This window comes from Festucalex cinctus, chromosome 1 (assembly GCF_051991245.1).
Source record: "Festucalex cinctus isolate MCC-2025b chromosome 1, RoL_Fcin_1.0, whole genome shotgun sequence".
Classification (NCBI taxonomy): Eukaryota; Metazoa; Chordata; class Actinopteri; order Syngnathiformes; family Syngnathidae; genus Festucalex; species Festucalex cinctus.
In genome coordinates this window covers 9,790,046-9,808,603 of record NC_135411.1, presented here as the reverse complement: position 1 = coordinate 9,808,603, position 18,558 = coordinate 9,790,046, and the positions used below count along the sequence as shown (strand labels likewise).

Genomic DNA, 18,558 nt, shown 5'->3' with positions numbered 1-18,558 from the left:
GACTTCTCTTTGTTTTATATGAAGAAACTTAATCAAAATTCAACTCACCTTTTTTTCTCCTTCAATGTCACGGGCGAATGTTCGGCGGCACTTTGATCTCAGGCGGGCTTTAAGGGGCTCTTTGAAGCCGGCTTTGCTAACCGCCACTTCCGACTTGTGTTCCCATCGATCGGTTTCGCCCTCGTATTTGTTCCGATGTTCAAAGCACCTCCGAGCATTCACACGGGGGCAAGGCCACTGAGCCCGCGCGCTAAAGAGAGGGAAAGTAATCCAGAATTGAAGCGTGTACTTGCACAGTTTAGTTTAATGAACACTTGTGGGCCTGTGAATCGGACTGGCAGCTATTCTTCATTTGCTTATTTCATGAAAACAATTTCATTTTTTCTAGATTTTCTAAAACACAGGAAATGGTATGATGAAAATAAGCACTCAAGTTATTTCCTGGAAAAAAAATATTATCAATAGGCAAAGTGATTAAAGAAAATGTAAGGTGGATATAAAAAATCGACACACCCCTGTTCAAACGTCAGCTTTTTGTTGAAAGCTAACCAAAAGTGTGAGAAAATCCTGCAAGAGCTGAACTTTGTTTGGGCTTGATCAGAGGCAACTTGAAATGGTGGCAGGTTTGCGCTGGCTCCCGTTTAAAAAGAGTTTGAATGTATTTGGTTAATTCTGAACACTGCCAACTTCCAAATTTATAAGCGGGTGTGCAACCACATCATCGCGCTGTTGTGTTTTTACCTCTCTTCCCTTAACTCATTCACTCCCAGCCATTTTCACAGAAGCAGTCGCGTTCGCTCCCGGCTGTTTTACTGGATTTTGACTGATTTTGCAAGGCCCACAGAATATTGTGTTCTATTGCTGTAAAAGCATGGAACCTACCAAAAGAAAGATTAGAGTCTCTTCTTTCATCAGGAAAAAAAAAGTATGTTTCTATCTGTTTCCGTTTTGCAGCGATTAGCATTAGAAGAGAGCTAAGTTTCATCAGTTTTCACAAATCTATTTAAACTTCTAAGTAATTTAGCTTTTTTTCTAGATGGCCCTGGTTGATCTCCTTTGCTCTGCTGCCACCTGCTGGCCGTTTGTGTAATAACTACCATTTCTGCAACCGTTCTTTGCAGTTGAGAGGCTGCATCAAAGCCTTCTGTATGCTCTAGCATAAAAAAACAAAAAAAAACGTAAGAATACGTCTTTGGGACACTTACAACATAAAAAAAACGTATTTACACGTTATTGGGAGCAAACGAGTTAATGATTAGAATCAATTATTTTTACAGGTTAGGTATGTTACCGTATTTTCCGCACTATAAGGCGCACCGCATTATAAGGCACCTTCAAAGAATGACATATTTTAAAAAAAAAAATTCATATATAAGGCGCACCACATTATAAGGCGCACCTTCAATGAATGACATATTTTAAAACTTTTTCCATATATAAGGCGCTACAGTAGAGGCTGGGGTTACGTTATGCATCCATTAGATGGTGCTGCGCTAAAGGGAATGTCAACAAAACAGTCAGATAGGTCAGTCAAACTTTATTAATAGAATACAAACCAGCTTTCTGACAACTCCATTCACTCCCAAAATGAATAAACAGCTGTTTTATTATTTTCTCTGAGGTAAAGTATTAGTATTAGCCAGCGATCCAAGATGGCGGGATCTTCTGCCGATCGTGCAGGGTCACCGAGAGCGTCTTGACAGCGAGACCTGTTGCGACTCAATATTAATCCATATATAAGGCGCACTGGATTATAAGGCGCATGGTCAGCTTTTGAAAAAATTGAAGGCTTTTCGGTGCGCCTTATAGTGCAGAAAATACGGTAATTGTCTATTATTTTTTTGGACGGTTTACCTTCTATTTATTTTATTTTAAACAAAACCTGACACGTGTGTGGAATTTGAATACGCACCTTATGTAAACAAAGGTGAAGTGTTTGCGCTGGCTCCCATTTAATAGGAGTTTGAAGGTGTTTGGTTAATTCTGAACACTGACACGTTTCTAAATAAGGGCGTGTGGAATTTGTATCCCCGCCTTATGTATACAAAAGGTAAAGTAATCATAGGATGGTGCGTTGGCTCGGACTCAAACTGTGTTGCGATGACGTACACAAAGGCTTCTTCAATTCTGGGCTCCCACGGGGCCACTTTTATGCTAAGTGAATGGTATGACGCGTCAGGACTTATGCGTGCTGTCTCACATATAAAATAAATGAAATATCTTCCTGAGAAACTCAGTCAGTTTTGCTATCATATTGTGGGGTATCCATTTCAATTTCTAGGAGACATTTTGTTTTGGTTTTACAATTTGCAACATGTCTGTTATGTGCTTAGGTCAAAATACTCAAGATTAATGAATTATATTATTGTTTATTCACTACTTGGAAGCCGCCATTTCTCAAGTGAATAAACGATGATGTCACTGCGCATTCAAGACAGGAAAGTCAAAACAGAGCATGCACAGACCAGAACACAGTTTAGCTAATCTGACTTCTTTTTGGCTTGACAAAACGAATATACTCTCTTCATCCCGATTGAGGTGATTATATGGAGAATTTTCAGTCCATTTGGTCATTCAAGTTTCATTCTAATCGTAATACATGGTACATCGGCCTCGCCGCAACGCGGAGCCACTGTTTTTTTTGCTTTCCAAAGTAATGATACCATTCGTAGTGATGGGATTTTCTGAAAAAAAGAGCCGGTTCATTTGGATCGGCTCAGTGAAAAGAGCCGGCTCTTTTTGGCTCTCAAACGGCTCTTTTAACTTTAGATTTTCTTTTAAATATTTACGACAAATTTACCATACATTTTGATAAATGACTTGGTGAACTAAATATTGCACTCTACTGACTGCAAATAGCAACAATTATCAAGCAAAGAAAATGATTTTTTTTTTCTCATTTTATTGAACAAATAGGCTCCAATACACAAGAAACCTTCAACCAACAACAATCAAAGTAACAATCAAATAACAAAAATAGTGAGTAGTAATTTAACTGCAACAGCAGCAGCGAACAAAACAAACATTAGCTACTCACCTGGTCCAGGATAAAAGACCTTGCTTTATTTTAAATTTGCATGAAAAAAAATAAAACTAAGCATATCAACTCGGACGGGCTTGTCTCATCTGACTTTAATCAATTAAAATATCTCCAAATGTCGTTTCTTTTTGTTAATTGTGTTATTTTATTATTATTATGGAAACTCGGCTATCAAATGCATTTCTTTGTTGTTGTTGTTTTTTTTTCCAGCAAAATGATGGCCAGTTCACCGTGATCCAGTTGGTGGGAATGATGCGTGGGATCTCGGCCGGCATGAAATATCTCTCCGAGATGAACTACGTGCACCGAGACTTGGCCGCGCGCAACATTCTGGTCAACAGCAACCTGGTGTGCAAAGTGTCGGATTTCGGCCTGTCGCGCTACCTGCAGGAGGACACCTCGGATCCCAGCTACACCAGCTCCTTGGTGCGTACACTCCGTTTGATTGTCCTCTATTAACTCATTCACTGCCAGCCATTTTCACAGAAGCAATCCCGTTCGCTCCCAGCTGTTTTACTGTATTTTGACTGATTTTGGCCCACAGAATATTGTGTTCAATTGCTATAAAAGCATGGAACCTATCAAAAGAAAGATTAAAGTCTCTTCTCTCATCAGGTAAAAAAGTATGTTTCTAACTGTTTCCGTTTTACAGCAATTAGCATTAGAAGAGAGCTAAGTTTAATCAGTTTTCACAAATCTATTCAAAATTGTAAGTAATTGAGCTTTTTTTCTATATTGGTTGATCTCCTTTGCTCTGCTGCCACCTGCTGGCCGTTTGTGTAATAACTACCATTTCTGCAACCGTTCTTCGCAGATGAGAGGCTGCATTAAAACCTTCTCTATGCTCTAGCATAAAAAAAAAAAAAACACAAAAAAACGTATAAATACGTCTTTGGGACACTTAGAACATTAAAAAAACGTATTTACACGTTATTGGGAGCAAATGAGTTAACATCACGTCAATCAAACCCATTCTGAGTCTGCCTGACAGCTTTTCCGTTTGAAGAAGTACACAACCTTTTCGAGAGTTCACCATCCTTCTCTTCATCCTCCTCATCATCGGTCCTCTTCTGTAGTCACGGTCCGTGCTTCTGCTTCTGTCACATCTTCATTAGTGTGGAGACAAGCCTCCTCTGGGAAAGGCTCCTCTCCGGTTGACATGCCCAGAGTGCAGGGAATCCAAAGGGCATGGCGCCCTCTCCGACTGACAGCTCCCATCTCTTCCGCCCGCCTTCGCGCTCACTCGTCGTTCATTATTACAGAGGCATCATGGGAGGCTTTGGCTCCTCATTAACTCCTCCACACCACAGATCTGTAATTATCAGCAGCCATCGTTAGTTCATCCAATGCCTCTCCTTTATCTCGTTCAAAACACATTCAGTTATACACAACACACTTGTATGACTTGCTGCGTGTGTGGCACAAGTGCGGGTAATGATGTGCACGCACACTGCTACAGGTGTTTTTCATCCATTTTTGCCTCATTTACGATGCTTTGAGGTTTGTGTGCGAACAAGCTTGTGATAACGATGACGATACGGGCAATATCATGATATCGTGATATTAAAACTGCCACAATATCGTCGTCGTCATATTCACGATATTGAAATGAAACAAACATGTTAAAAAAAAAAAAGTCAGGTTGATTTCCATGTGTGCCGTTCTAGCACCCTCTGGTGGCTAGTTTTTTTTTGTTTTTTTTTTAGTGTAATTTAATTTTTATTAGGGATGTTTTGGCCAATCTATGTTTAAAATCTACACTAATTGTCAGATGAAGGAACATAATATGCCTGTGAAGTCAATATGTAGTGGAACTCAATGTGTGCATGCACTAACAACATAACGTAATAAAAATAAAACATAATAATAATAATAAAAATACAACATTGATATTATGTACAAAAGCACAATATTGTGCTTTTTTTTAGTACGAGCTTTTTTTTTTTTACAATATTGTGACCTTTTTTAACTAATTTGCTCCCAATAACGTGTAAATACTTTTTTTTTTGTTTTAAGTGTCCCAAAGACGTATTTATACGTTTTTTGTTTTTTGTTTTGTTTTTTTATGCTAGAGCATCCAGAAGGCTTTGATGCAGCCTCTCAACTGCAAAGAACGGTTGCAGAAATGGTAGTTATTACACAAACGGCCAGCAAGTGGCAGCAGAGCAAAGGAGATCAACCAGGGCCATCTAGAAAAAAAAGCTCAATTACTTAGAATTTTAAATAGATTTGTGAAAACTGATGAAACTTAGCTCTCTTCTAATGCTAATTGCTGCAAAACGGAAACAGATAGAAACATACTTTTTTTTTTCCTGATGAAAGAAGAGACTTTAATCTTTCTTTTGGTATTATCCATGCTTTTATAGCAATAGTACACAATATTCTGTGGGCCTTGCAAAATCAGTCAAAATCCAGTAAAACAGCCGGGAGTGAACGGGATTGCTTCTGTGAAAATGGCTGGGAGTGAATGAGTTAAATATCGCCAACCTCCCCACAATATCGTGATAATTATCGTAACGTGAGCTTCATATCGTGAAAATATCGTATCGTGATGTTTGGATATCGTTACATCCCTAGTGATGAGTAGTGTTGTTCCGATACCGATACTGGTATCGGCAGAGTCCCCAATACTGCATTAAAACAGTGGTATCGGTACCGGTGACTACTAACAAGTAACATGCCGATGCCGTTAATTCCAACGCTAATATAGGACTTTGGATGCAGCATCTTGTGTCTCGCCCGTGCACAACATTCCCTGGTATGTGACATGTTCACTGCATGCCGATCTAAGATATCCTATTGGCCCTTGAATGCTCTGAACCAATGGCAGGACAGCTTTTTCATGTTGAGGAAAAAAAACTTTGGTATCGGTATGGTACTGCAAAGCTGGGTATCAGAATTGGTATCGGGGGCCAAAAAATGGTATCGGAACAACACTAGTGATGACACTTTGGAGGAAAAACAAAATTCTCTTGTTAGATTCTTATGATGATTATCACACATTGGTCATACATTGTAACATTTGAAATACAGCGGGACGTGTCACCCAATGCTCAATAACAGGACTATCTTAATAATTTAAAAAAAAAACAAAAACGGACGTTTGGTCACCCTACTCATGGAACCATTGTACAGTGGTAACAATACTTTCTATAGAGTTATTTGCAAAGCTTGCTTTAAAAAGACCATTATGAGCCAAATGTCTCTTGATTTTGGTGAGCATCCGTCCCCTCGGAGGTGGAACCCCCCCCATGTCCGCATTAAACACACCAGCAGGCCCTCACCGTGCACTGTAATTGCTGTGCCAACAACGGCAAAGAAGAATAAAAAAAAAAAAAGCGGTGTCGGAAAAGAGGTGATTAATTTGTCGGGGGAGGAGGTCGATGGCAATGTAAATCACGGCATGTTAGCGCAATTTAATTTTCTCCCCGATTCCCTCGGCCTCGTCTGAGGCGGCAGCCTCGCGTGCTGATTGGTTTGCGACAGGTCATAGCTGAGCAGGTCACGGAGGGACGAAGGGAAGGGGACCGTGGATGGCTTAATTACGCCGTCGAGTCACCTGGGTGAGGTACAAAACTCCCAACGTCCCCTGAAGCTTGTTTGCGTGTTCGCCTTCAATATATTAGGCGAAGGATCAGTGTGGCAAGAAATTCAGCACAATAAGCAAAACCTATTTTCGTTTTGTTAAGAACGATGAAAGGAAATATGGAATAAAGCAAGTTTGTACCTGAACGTGAAGTAGTACAACTACAAACTTGTTTTTGATTAATTTTCCTGTCTTCACCTTTATTTAAATGAACTAAAAATTATATTTGAAGAAATCTTCTTTTGAACCTGCAGGCAGTGAACTCACCAGGCTATTACCTGCATGCTTTTGATCTCAGCTCTTTGCATGTGTCAAAATACATCACAAGGCAGTCCGAAAATAGCCCCACTTTTTATAGCATAAGGTATTAATATTCATATTCATCCATAATATATACAGAATTACCACAGAAGAACCAATATGCGGTATAATCAGAGTGTAAAGAATACATCATTTGCATTAACTGTCCCTGAGGCAAATTGAGGAAAGGTGCAACTTCAGAAAAGCATTCTTAGAAACTGGCAATGCAAAACAAAAGGCTGCCACACCTTAATGAAGCCCGCACGGGATTTTTCAGAGATCCGTTCCCATGTTGTTGTCCTGGACATTTTGTCAAAAATGTCCCCTTCATGACCCATTTGAGCTTGGGCAAGTGGAAAAAAATGGACTCTGATCCAGGTCAGGTGAGCAGGCAGGTTGCTCCTGGAGGATATGTTTGACAAGGAACTGTCAGATGCTCAGGTCATTGTGAGCAACCATGAATTGTCCTTAGTCTTTGTGACGTGTAGTTTGTAGTTTGGGTTTGCCACACATATTACCTTATTTTAAGGATTATACGTCGCACCGAATTATAAGTCGAACCAGCCAAAAAATGCATAATTAAGAAGGAAAAAACATATATAAGTCGCATTTTTGGGGGAAATTTATTTGATAAAATCCAACACCAAAAACATACAAGTCATCTTGAAAGGCAATTTAAAATAAAAATAAAAGAGAGAACAACAGGCTGAATAAACGTACGGTATAACAATGTTATATGACTGACATGCCTGGTAATGTCAGTAACGACGTAACATATTAAGAGTTTGTAGCGAGCAGTGACGGGAGTCGGAGGCGGAGTGTTGAAGCACGGAGCCAAAGGCTGGCGTTATATTGACATCAGCTTCTGAGGTCTTAACAGCAACTCACCACTCAGATAGAAGCTAACAGGCTAACTCCCCTTTTCCACATAACAAAACCTTCCCACCCGGAACTCTCCCTTCGTCCCAACGTTACGTGGGTGAATTATGTTCCCATCACTACAAGTTATTCATATAACTCTTAGCATAAAGAACATGCTAACAACTTTACCAAACTATCAGTTTCACTCCAAATCACTAAATCCAATGAAATCTTCAGCCTTGGTGTCAATTTTAAACAACTCCCCCAACTCGGGAGGTAGACGATGTACCGCTTCCTCTTGCGGTTTAGTGTGAAAATAACGTGAAATGGTATAATAATGTGTTAATAATTTCACACATAAGTCGCACCAGAGTATAAGTCTCACCCCGGCCAAACTATGAAAAAAAAAATGCGACTTATAATCCGAAAAATACGGTATATATATACCCAGTCCTGGAATTGTTTTTGACACACCCTGTACAGTACAGGCCAAAAATTGGGACATATACACATCTCATTCAATGTGTTTGCTTTATTCTCATAACTATTTATAATAAATTGTTGAAGGCATCAAAACTAAGAATGAACACAAGTTGGGTTATGTATTTAACAAAAAAAAAGGTGAAATAACTGAAAACATGCTTTATATTCTAGTTTCTTCAAAATAGCCACCGTTTTGCTCTGATGACTGCTTTGCACACTTGGCAGTCTCACCTCTGAGAACTCCAATACTGTTTGAGAACCATTTCAGGTGACAACTCATCCAGGGACTGCCAAAAGAGTGTCAAAAAATCACCAGAGCAAAAAGTGACCATTTTGAAGAAACGAGAATACAAAACATGTTTTCAATTATTTCCCTTTTTTTTTAGTACATAACTCCACATCTTCATGTATAGTTTAACCTTCAGTGAGAACCTACAATGTCAATTGTCATGAGGTGTGTTAAAGATTAAAGATCACTCCTGTAAAATAACAAAACATCTTTACTTTGTTGATAAGTACTCTGACATTACCTGTAAATTACGCTGACATAATATTGCTAACTTTATTATTCTGTGGCAGTGTGAATCAAAACTGAAACTCAGTTTTTGTATTTTGTACAAGTCGTCATAATGTTGTGATTGGTTGTTGTATATATATATATATATATATATATATATATATATATATATATATATATATATATATATATATATATATATTACGTGCGGGTTTTCTTTCTATCGACTCAGCTGATGATGTGGAAAACTCATCATTGCCTTTCACATTCTGTGCGCATTACTCAGAGTCGGCATATTTCTGTATGTGTGCGGGGACACGTGTTTATCGTACGTCCACCCCACCATCGAGGTACCTTTTTCCCGTTGCCGTGTTTGTTTGTGTCATTGAGGCTGAGGGAGGTTGAAAGGCGAGGTCACGCGGAGCTCTCAACAAAGCTCGTCCGTCAAATCCCCCGCCACCCCATCGAAATTCTCTCGGCTCCGCTCCACCTGCTCGCGCTATGTGAAAAGCGCTGCTGTTTTCTGTCACTCGGCCGCTTGCTATTTTGCATCATTTCACCCTCTCTCTGGCCCCGGGCTCCATTTTGGCTCGCGTGTTATTCATGAAATGCAAGTTGCAGGGCCAGTTTTTATGATTAAATGTTGTAAATGTCCATATGACAACTCATTTTCTTGGGTACCACTGTAAAAGGTTGTTTTAAAAAAAAAAGGAAAAAAAAAAGAAGAAGAGGACTATCATTTGACTGACTGAAGACTGTCATAAGCAGTATTATGAAGCAGTTATATTGCTTGCTCACTTTTTGGAAAGTGGCTATTTTAACCGTCTTACAGTCACAGACACATTCAGTAATATTGTGTTGCTAACATTTATTAAAACAAGTGGTAATAAACACAAACACATTTTCATGCAAATAAATATTTAGCCAGTTAGTAAGTAGCGTTAAAGTCAACCTTAAATATGTCTTCACAATAATATGTTTTATGTGACTTCACTATAGTCTAAACATGACATTCTGATTAACTCATTTGCTCCCAATAACGTGTAAATACGTTTTTTTTATGTTCTAGGTGTCCCAAAGACGTATTTATATGTTTTTGTTGTTGTTGTTTTTTTCATGCTAGAGCATACAGAAGACTTTTTGATGCAGCCACTCAACTGCAAAAAACGGTTGCAGAAATGGTAGTTATTACACAAACGGCCAGCAGGTGGCAGCAGAGCAAAGGAGATCAACCAGGGCCATCTAGAAAAAAAGCTCAATTACTTAGAATTTTGAATAGATTTGTGAAAACTGATGAAACTTAGCTGTCTTCTAATGCTAATTGCTGCAAAACGGAAACAGATAGAAACATACTTTTTTTGCTGATGAAAGAAGAGACTTTAATCTTTCTTTTGATAGGTTCCATGCTTTTATAGCAATAGAACACAATATTCTGTGGGCCTTGCAAAAGCAGTCAAAATCCAGTAAAACAGCCGGGAGCGAACGGGATTGCTTCTGTGAAAATGGCTGAGAGTGAATGAGTTAATATGACATTTGTGGAATATGAAGCAAAATCCAGCCGTTTTTATCCATCTCAGGGGGCGGCCATTTTGCCACTTGCTGTTGACTGAAGATGACATCAATGTTGCTCAGCCAATCACAGCAGACTTGTTTTCTGAAGCTCGGCTGTGATTGGTTGTTACCTGAAAATTGTGATGTCATTTTTCACTTGGCAGAAAGTGGCAAAATGGCCGCCTTCTGATATTGTTTAAAGCTGCTGGATTTTGCTACTTAACCCAGATTCCATGAATGCAATATTAACCAAAATACCGTATTTCGGCTAAAATATCATATTTAAGGTTTTTTTTTTTTTGGTTTTTTTTTGTGGATTGACTTCCCCTTTAACTACAAAAATGAATCTCAGTCTCAGTTTTGACCTATTACTGACATATGTTATTACTGTAAGTGCTGCTAAGAAAGCGATGGTGGAATTGAAAGAAGCCCTTCCATTTCTTTTGTTTTCCTTTCCTTTGTTGACATACGTCAATGTAAAGAAAAAACATTTTGTTCCTGCTCTTGTCAGTCATTCTCCCTCTTCGACTCGACAAGGCTTAACTCCTCAGGCTATTTGTCATGTTCAAATAAAAAGCCTTTGTTTACAAATGCACAGACGTGTTTAAAAATATGCTGCAACATAAATTCAGCATTAAGCGTGTCGAGCAGGCACCATGCTGCTCGAGAAGAGTTTATGCATTCAAACGGAACGGCTTTGCTCTTATTCCCGTCTGCTCTTACCGAGCATGGGCTTGACTCCAAACGACCGCATTGGTGACGCGCACAGATGCTTCTTTTCATCCGCCAGTGTAAACGAATGCAAAGTGCACATGTGGCGAGATGGTCCGCCTCTATCCCGCATCCAACCCCCCCCCCCTCACCCCGTGATAAGCATGAGTCACCCGGTGCAGTGACCGAATGAACGCGATCTGTATCTGGCCTCCCCACCCGGGCAGAGGCTGGAAGCGTTGCTCGTGGGAACTGGGTCCCTCAAATGCGGCAAATTTATACTCAACTCAACTTTATTTATAAAGCGCTTTAAGAACAGGCATTGCTGTATACAAAGCGCCGTACATAAACATAAATATCAGTTGTGCAGTAAGTAATTAGGTAACAAAACAAGAACAAAGCAAACATTTTGAAATGCGTATACAAATTTTGTTTTGCAAGTAAATACATTTTACATCAGTAAATGAATAAGAAATTGGCAAGTAAATGAATAATTAAATTAATGCATAAATAAGTAGACCAGGGTGTCACGGTATGTAGAAGATTGTGGACCCAAATCGAGGAGACAGATGAGACGATGGGAATTGGCAACTTAGGGTGATTTATTAACTCTGCAAGAAAACCAAAACTAGACTTGACGAGGGCAAACTTGACTTGACTTGACTTGATTTTACTTGACTTGACTTGACTTGACTTTACTTTACTTTACTTTACTTGACTTGACTTGACTTGACTTGACTTGACTTGACTTGACTTTACTTTACTTTACTTTACTTTACTTTACTTTACTTTACTTTACTTTACTTGACTTGACTTGACTTGACTTGACTGAATTGCAGCTTGACAGCTAATACACCCAGCATGACCCACGTAACACCAGCAATGCACCCACACCGACTGGACAAACACAACAGGCTAAATACGCCAACACTAATTAGCTAAGGAGACACACCTGGGGGAAACACAAGTGGCTGAGGGCAGTGATTGGTCACACACAGGGAAGGAAAGACACACACACAGGTGGACACTGTTAAACAAATGAGACAAGGGAAGAAACAAGGAACACATGACAAAAACCACCAACCACAGACAAACACTCCCAAAAAAACACCAAAAGAAAACAAAATCCCAACCCCACAGAACCAAAACATGACACGGGGGTCTCCAAGTCCGGTCCTCGAGAGCCCCTATCCAGCTTGTTTTCCCTGTCTCCGTCCTTCAGCACAGCTGAATCTAATGATCAGCTAATCAGCAAGCTTTGCAGAAGCCCGATAACGATCCCGATCATGAATCAGGTGTGTTAGTGGAGAGAAACATGGGAAAACAGGCTGGATAGGGGCTCTCGAGGTCGAACTTGGGCACCCCTGAAGTAGACTAAACATCAAATTCATACACCCCACAAAACACCAAAAACAAGTCTCATGAGCCAAAAGCCAAAGAATACAGATGTGTTTTAAGACGTGTTTTAAAAGAGGATAAAGAGGGGGATTGCCTAATATTTAGTGGAAGGTCGTTCCAAAGGGAGGGACCGGCAACACCAAAGGCTCGATCTCCTGACATATTTTAAAACTTTTTCCATATATATGGTGCTATAGTAGAGGCTGGGGTTACGTTATGCATCCATTAGATGGTGCTGCGCTAAAGGGAATGTCAACAAAATAGTCAGATAGGTCAGTCAAACTTTATTAATAGATTACAAACCAGCTTTCTGACAACTCCAAAATGAATAAACAGCTGTTTTATTATTTTCTCTGAGGTAAAGTATTAGTATTAGCTAGCGATCCAAGATGGCGGGATCTTCTGCGCATGCGCGTCACCGATCGTGCAGGGTCACCGATAGCGTCTTGACAGCGAGACCTGTTGCGGCTCAATATTGATCCATATATAAGGCGCACTGGATTATAAGGCGCATGGTCAGCTTTTGAAAAAATTGAAGGCTTTTAGGTGCGCTTTATAGTGAGGAAAATACGGTATATTATAATATATTCCAACTGTCTCACTTTTACGTTTTCTGCTGGAGCGCCGGTGGCGGCCGTTAGAAAAAAATGCATAAATTAGCCGCATCATTTTTTAAGCCGCAGGGTTGAAAGCGTGTGACAAACGTCGCGGTTTATAGTCCGGAAATTACGGTAAATCTTACAGGGGGTGAAAGAACTCGGCTTAGCGTTCACAATTTAATTACTAATACATAATACTAAACGATTGCTTACTACCATCAGTCTCCAATATATTATTGTTGACAATTGCTCTGGTCAACTCAATTTACTGGTGCCACCAGCAAAGAAAAATGAGACTTTAAATTTTGGATTAATGTAATGCATCACACAAATTCACATGGCAGTGAGCCATCCAAATCTAATATAATCCATTAATGCTTTAACTCTGGCCAAAGAAGAGGTCAAGTACAGGGCACTAGCCCCCATTTTTTGTCTGAGGTGCGTCTTACTCCTGTACATAATCATTTATGAAGCTTTTATTTGGCAGTCTTGGCTTGACTGGCATTGGAGCTGCATTTCCCAGCATGTCGAGAGGCAATTTGTAAAAATCGTATTAAGAATTTTTATTGTTCCATTTGTTGTTGTTTGACGTCCACCCATAGGGTGGCTTGGCTCAGTGGTAGAGTGGTCATCTCGCAACCCAGAGGTTGTGAGTTCGATCCCATGCCATTGTGACCGTGTCGAAGTATCCTTGAGGAAGATACTGAACCCTCAGGTGGTCCTGATGCTGCGTCATCAGTAGGTGAATGAGTAGTCGAATGTAAAGCGATTTGAGGGCCTTGTAAGGGAAATGAAGGACCATAGTTGTGTGCGTGTTTTTTTTGGCTAGTGTTCTGTTTAACTCATTTGCTCTCAATAACGTATAAATACGTTTTTTTTTAATGTTTTAAGTGTCCCAAAGACGTATTTATACGTTTTTTTTATTTGTTTTGTTTTTTATGCTAGAGCATACAGAAGGCTTTGATGCAGCCTCTCAACTGCAAAGAACGGTTGCAGAAATGGTAGTTATTACACAAACGGCCTGCAGGTGGCAGCAGAGCAAAGGCGATCAACCAAGGCCATGTAGAAAAAAAGCTCAATTACTTACAATTTTGAATAGATTTGTGAAAACTGATGAAACTTACCTCTCTTCTAATGCTAATCACTGCAAAACGGAAACAGATAGAAACATATTTTTTTTCCTGATAAAAGAAGAGACTTTAATCTTTCTTTTGATAGGTTCCATGCTTTTATAGCAATTGAACACAATATTCTGTGGGCTTTACAAAATCAGTCAAAATCCAGTAAAACGACCGGGAGCGAACGGAATTGCTTCTGTGAAAATGGCTGGGAGTGAATGAGTTAATCTTTCAAATGAATGACTTGTCGGGGACGTCACATCTTGGAAAAAAAAAAGTTCCTGAAGACATTCTTGCCCTGTAACTGCAAAGACGGTGAATAAGGGGAAAAACAAATTCATTAATATTGTGCTCCAGTTTAAGACTAAGTTACAAGTGCGCATTCGCCAATTTTCCACATGCTGTAAATGAATTATCAGGCCAAGGTCACTCGGAGATGAACATGGAATAGCTCAAATGAAACTGGACACCTTCCATTTAACGGATCAGGCAAATTAGATGATCTAATTCAAGTTAGCACATCAGAACATGCAGTTAGTTGATGCTTAAAGGTTTCGAAAATGGAATGTCTCTAAAGTTGTGAAATTTGGAGAGCAACCAAAATCCTCATAGAAAATTGTGTTATCATAACATATTCTGTTCAAACCTGTGCTATGTATGTGGTTATAACAACGTATAATAACTCACTTTAAATGGAAGGCCAAATTCACATCTCATTTTGTACTACAAATGTTAATCCTGGCTACTTTGCCTCTTCCTAATGAGCTGTGAAGGGTGCAAAAAAAAAAAAAAAAAGAAGAAGAAATCCAACAACGTGTACTTTTCATCATCAAGAGTTGGATTTCTTCTGCTGCCAAATCAAAGCAAATAGATATTTCTACTGTGTGACCACATAGCGGTCATCTGGAAGACATTTTCTCAAGTATAATGATGGAATTTATTGGGCTGTCAATCATTTTAGCCAAGATTAACCTTGGGAGGCACAGTGTGAAGTGCACATTTTCTATCGAGATCCCCCTTCCTACATAGATGGTCGGGGTGGCTATTTTGTGCCGTTTTACTCCGAGTTCAGACAGCATGGAGATATTCCAAGAATTCATTAGTGAATATATATACAGTGGAACCTCTACTTAGGAACGTCTCTTCATACGAAATTTTCGAGTTACGAAACTCCTCAACGGGAAAATATTGCCTCTTGTTACAAAAGAAATTTCTAGATACGAAAGGTAAAAATGCATTACCGAACGTAACATACTTTCGGCTATGGCTATTTGCTACCATAGGTATGAGCGTATACTAGATCGGTGTGTGTGCATGTTTCTGGCATCCCATTGGTTTAGAGGAACCTCTACCATAGGTATGAGCGTATACTAGATCGGTGTCTATACAGCGTCCTCATCATTCATCCCGCGGCCCATGAGGTGTTCCGATAGTTTTTCATAAATGTATGAACTAACGGCCAACGAATTTGTGCAAAAATTCAAACAATTGGTGATTGATGAAGGCACAGTAAGTTGCACAAAAAGATGCCTCGCCATACCGGAAGTTTCCATGAAATTTCAGAATTTGTTTAAAAGAATCGCCCAGAAAAAGTGTTCACCAGTCGGGCGTTTGCTCACGAAGATGATGTTTGCATTGGACATTAACGAAGGATTGTTTTAAAAAAATAAAAAAATAAAATAAAATAAAAAACATCCATGGATCAGTTCTTTACAAAACACCAGGCAAAAAAAAACAAAAACAAAAAAAAACACTTCTGAGAGAGAACATGAACCAAAGAGGGCAAAAAACGATGAGGAAAGCAGTTAAAAAGGTAAATGACCATCATTTTTATTCTTTACTTTATTCTGTTTTTTTACATTACGCACAAATCTCATTTATTGTGCAATAATCTAATTGTAACATGTATTTGTTACATGTTTTGATGCATTTTTATACTTTATAAAACATTTATGTCTGAATTTTGGGAGGCTTGGAACGGATTAGGGCATTTACATGGAAAATGCGTCTCTACTTACAAAATTTTCTACTTAAGAACTTTCTTCCAGAACCAATAAATAGAGGTACCACTGTATAGCAACATGCTGTCAGGCATGTATACGACTACAACGTAACTCTGCGTGACCTGACCAAAGATGTGTTAAAAGACCCGCGTCCATCTCGTCACCAGACGTTCCCGCGGGTGGCTTCGAAAGCCAACATCTCACCGCGCCTTTCCGCTTTCTTTCCCCCCCCCACCCTTGCTTCTTTCCATTCTTCATCTTGCTGTCACTCTTCCTCACCTCCAAGAGCGTCGCTCCATCCCCGCTCACTTTGGGCAGACATCCAGGAGCGATGGTGGCTCTCAGGATTTCATTAAAAAGATGTTGATGGAGTTCTCTCCCTGGGCAAATAAATGTGCTCAAGTCCATTTGAGGGCGCATTGTTGGGAAATGGATTACTGAATTGGAGAAGTAAAGGAAATAGGAGAAGGGAATTGCAAAGTGAAAAAAGAATGCCGAATTCCGGGTTGGTCTTTTTTTTTTTTATGGTTTGCGGTATTTTGCTGTGTAATAGTGATGACTCCACTTAAGTGGTGTATTTACGTCATGTTTACGTTGGTGCTGCCTGCCTTTTTTTGTTTTGTTACTAGCATCAACAGAATTTGTCTCACTTTTATTGATGCAGTAAATGTGCCCTAACATCGACTACTCGGGAAATGGACCTACAAATGTTACTTTAACAGTTTCAGGCGTCACAAACTGCAGCAAAGTGTCTTCTTGTGGTTTATGTCAGCATTTAGATGCACTCAAGGATTTTTTTTTTCTTTCTATATTGATGTCACATCCTTCTCCATGAGACATTATACTAGTTGTCATGGATCAATAACATTTCTGCAATTAATTGATGTGGAATTATTTCCCCGTTTCACATTTGACCATGGATGCCAGAATAAAGCGTGCTGTAGAGAGCAGCACCCGGAAATGTTTGCGCGTGTATGGGAAGGTTTAGCCAGCTAATGATAGTTGTGTTAAAATGTTAAGCAATTACTCAATAAAGTCCATCTCAACCTTTGTCGTTAGCACTCAGGGGCCTATTCACTAAACACGCGCAGATGGGGAAATCCGTCACTAAGTGCTCTGCCGAACAGATTGCGTCACGGTGCGCCGGTGTTATTTGCGCATATGTAAATGAGGTCATTTGCATACATTTGACGCAAAATATGCCCACCCCAATGCAAATGAGACTCATTGATAGACAGCGTCTAATTCACTAACGCCAGCGCAAATAGCAACACCGCGTTTGCGTGACGCAAATAACGTTTTTGGAAAGCATGTATTAACTGCTGCAATCTCGATCATGACAGCATTGCTTGCCAATTGCAGCACAACGCCCACGGCAGATCGCGCAGAGAGGGGAGAGAGAGAGAGAGAGAAAAAGAGAGCGAGGGGGAAATATTTCCGTGTTAAAGACACATTGCGTAACGCGGGCTCATCGGCAATGGCGGGGAGGCATTTTACGATCATTTTTACGTGCCAGATGCATACTGTACGCGCACGCCAAACTGAGAATATATTTTTTAAAAACGACGCACCAATAATTTGTACTTTATGAATGAATGATGTTGTTGTCGTCTGTACAGCTTATTAATGGCCCTCTAAACGCTTCCTCTCGGTCCAACCTCGATCCTTTCTGATAATGTCATCTTTCTCGCAACTGTTACTATAACAACCACGTTCTCGGCGCAAATCCATTGCCGTGTATGGTAAATCAGGTGCAAATGTGCTCCAAGCTGTCAGTTTTGTGGGCGTGTTTGCGCCGGTATATGATTAGAGCAATATCCTTAAGTGAATAGGTGGGTAACTGGGCGGAGACTGCGGGTGCAGTTGTGGTGCAATATTTCGCGCTATTACCGGACGCAGCGCATTCTTAGTGAATATGCCCCTCAGTATTTTACTGTTGACCTCTGACACGGTCCCAGCACGATCTCGAGTTTGCAAACTAGAACGTTGGATTGGTGAGGCAAACCTTCCCAGGTTAGCTAAGCGCTAGCTAGCTGGTACGACAGAACATGGATGGATTTATGAACAAAAATGATGGCACGGCAAGGGATCTTCGAGGTTAAATAAAGTCATTTTAAACTAAAAATAAAAGCTGTGACTGCTACTACAGTCTTTGTACACTCCGCGGGAATATGAGGTTTGGTAAAGTGCGTTTTGGACCACATCTGATGTAGCTACAGCAACTATACAAGTGCGCTCTATTAAACATTTACCATTATGATCATATTGTAATTTTCATTTTTGGACTGTACTTGTTTTTCGTCAAAAGTACAATTAGTAACCCATTTGAGTTGATTTGGGACTCGCTGCTTAATCGGTAAACAAATGACGATTTGTATGCAAGTCCGTCCG

At 39.8% G+C, this 18,558-nt stretch overlaps 1 protein-coding gene across 2 annotated transcripts in view; it reads left to right on the top strand.

Moving 5' to 3' along the window:
• ephb1 (EPH receptor B1) overlaps positions 1–18,558 on the top strand; it is a 298,219-nt gene that overhangs the window by 265,323 nt on the left and 14,338 nt on the right. For both annotated transcript variants that reach the window (XM_077515222.1, XM_077515216.1), the window contains exon 12: positions 3,251–3,466. In XM_077515222.1, the coding sequence (XP_077371348.1) occupies positions 3,251–3,466 (216 nt within the window). The remainder of the gene's footprint in view (positions 1–3,250; positions 3,467–18,558) is intronic.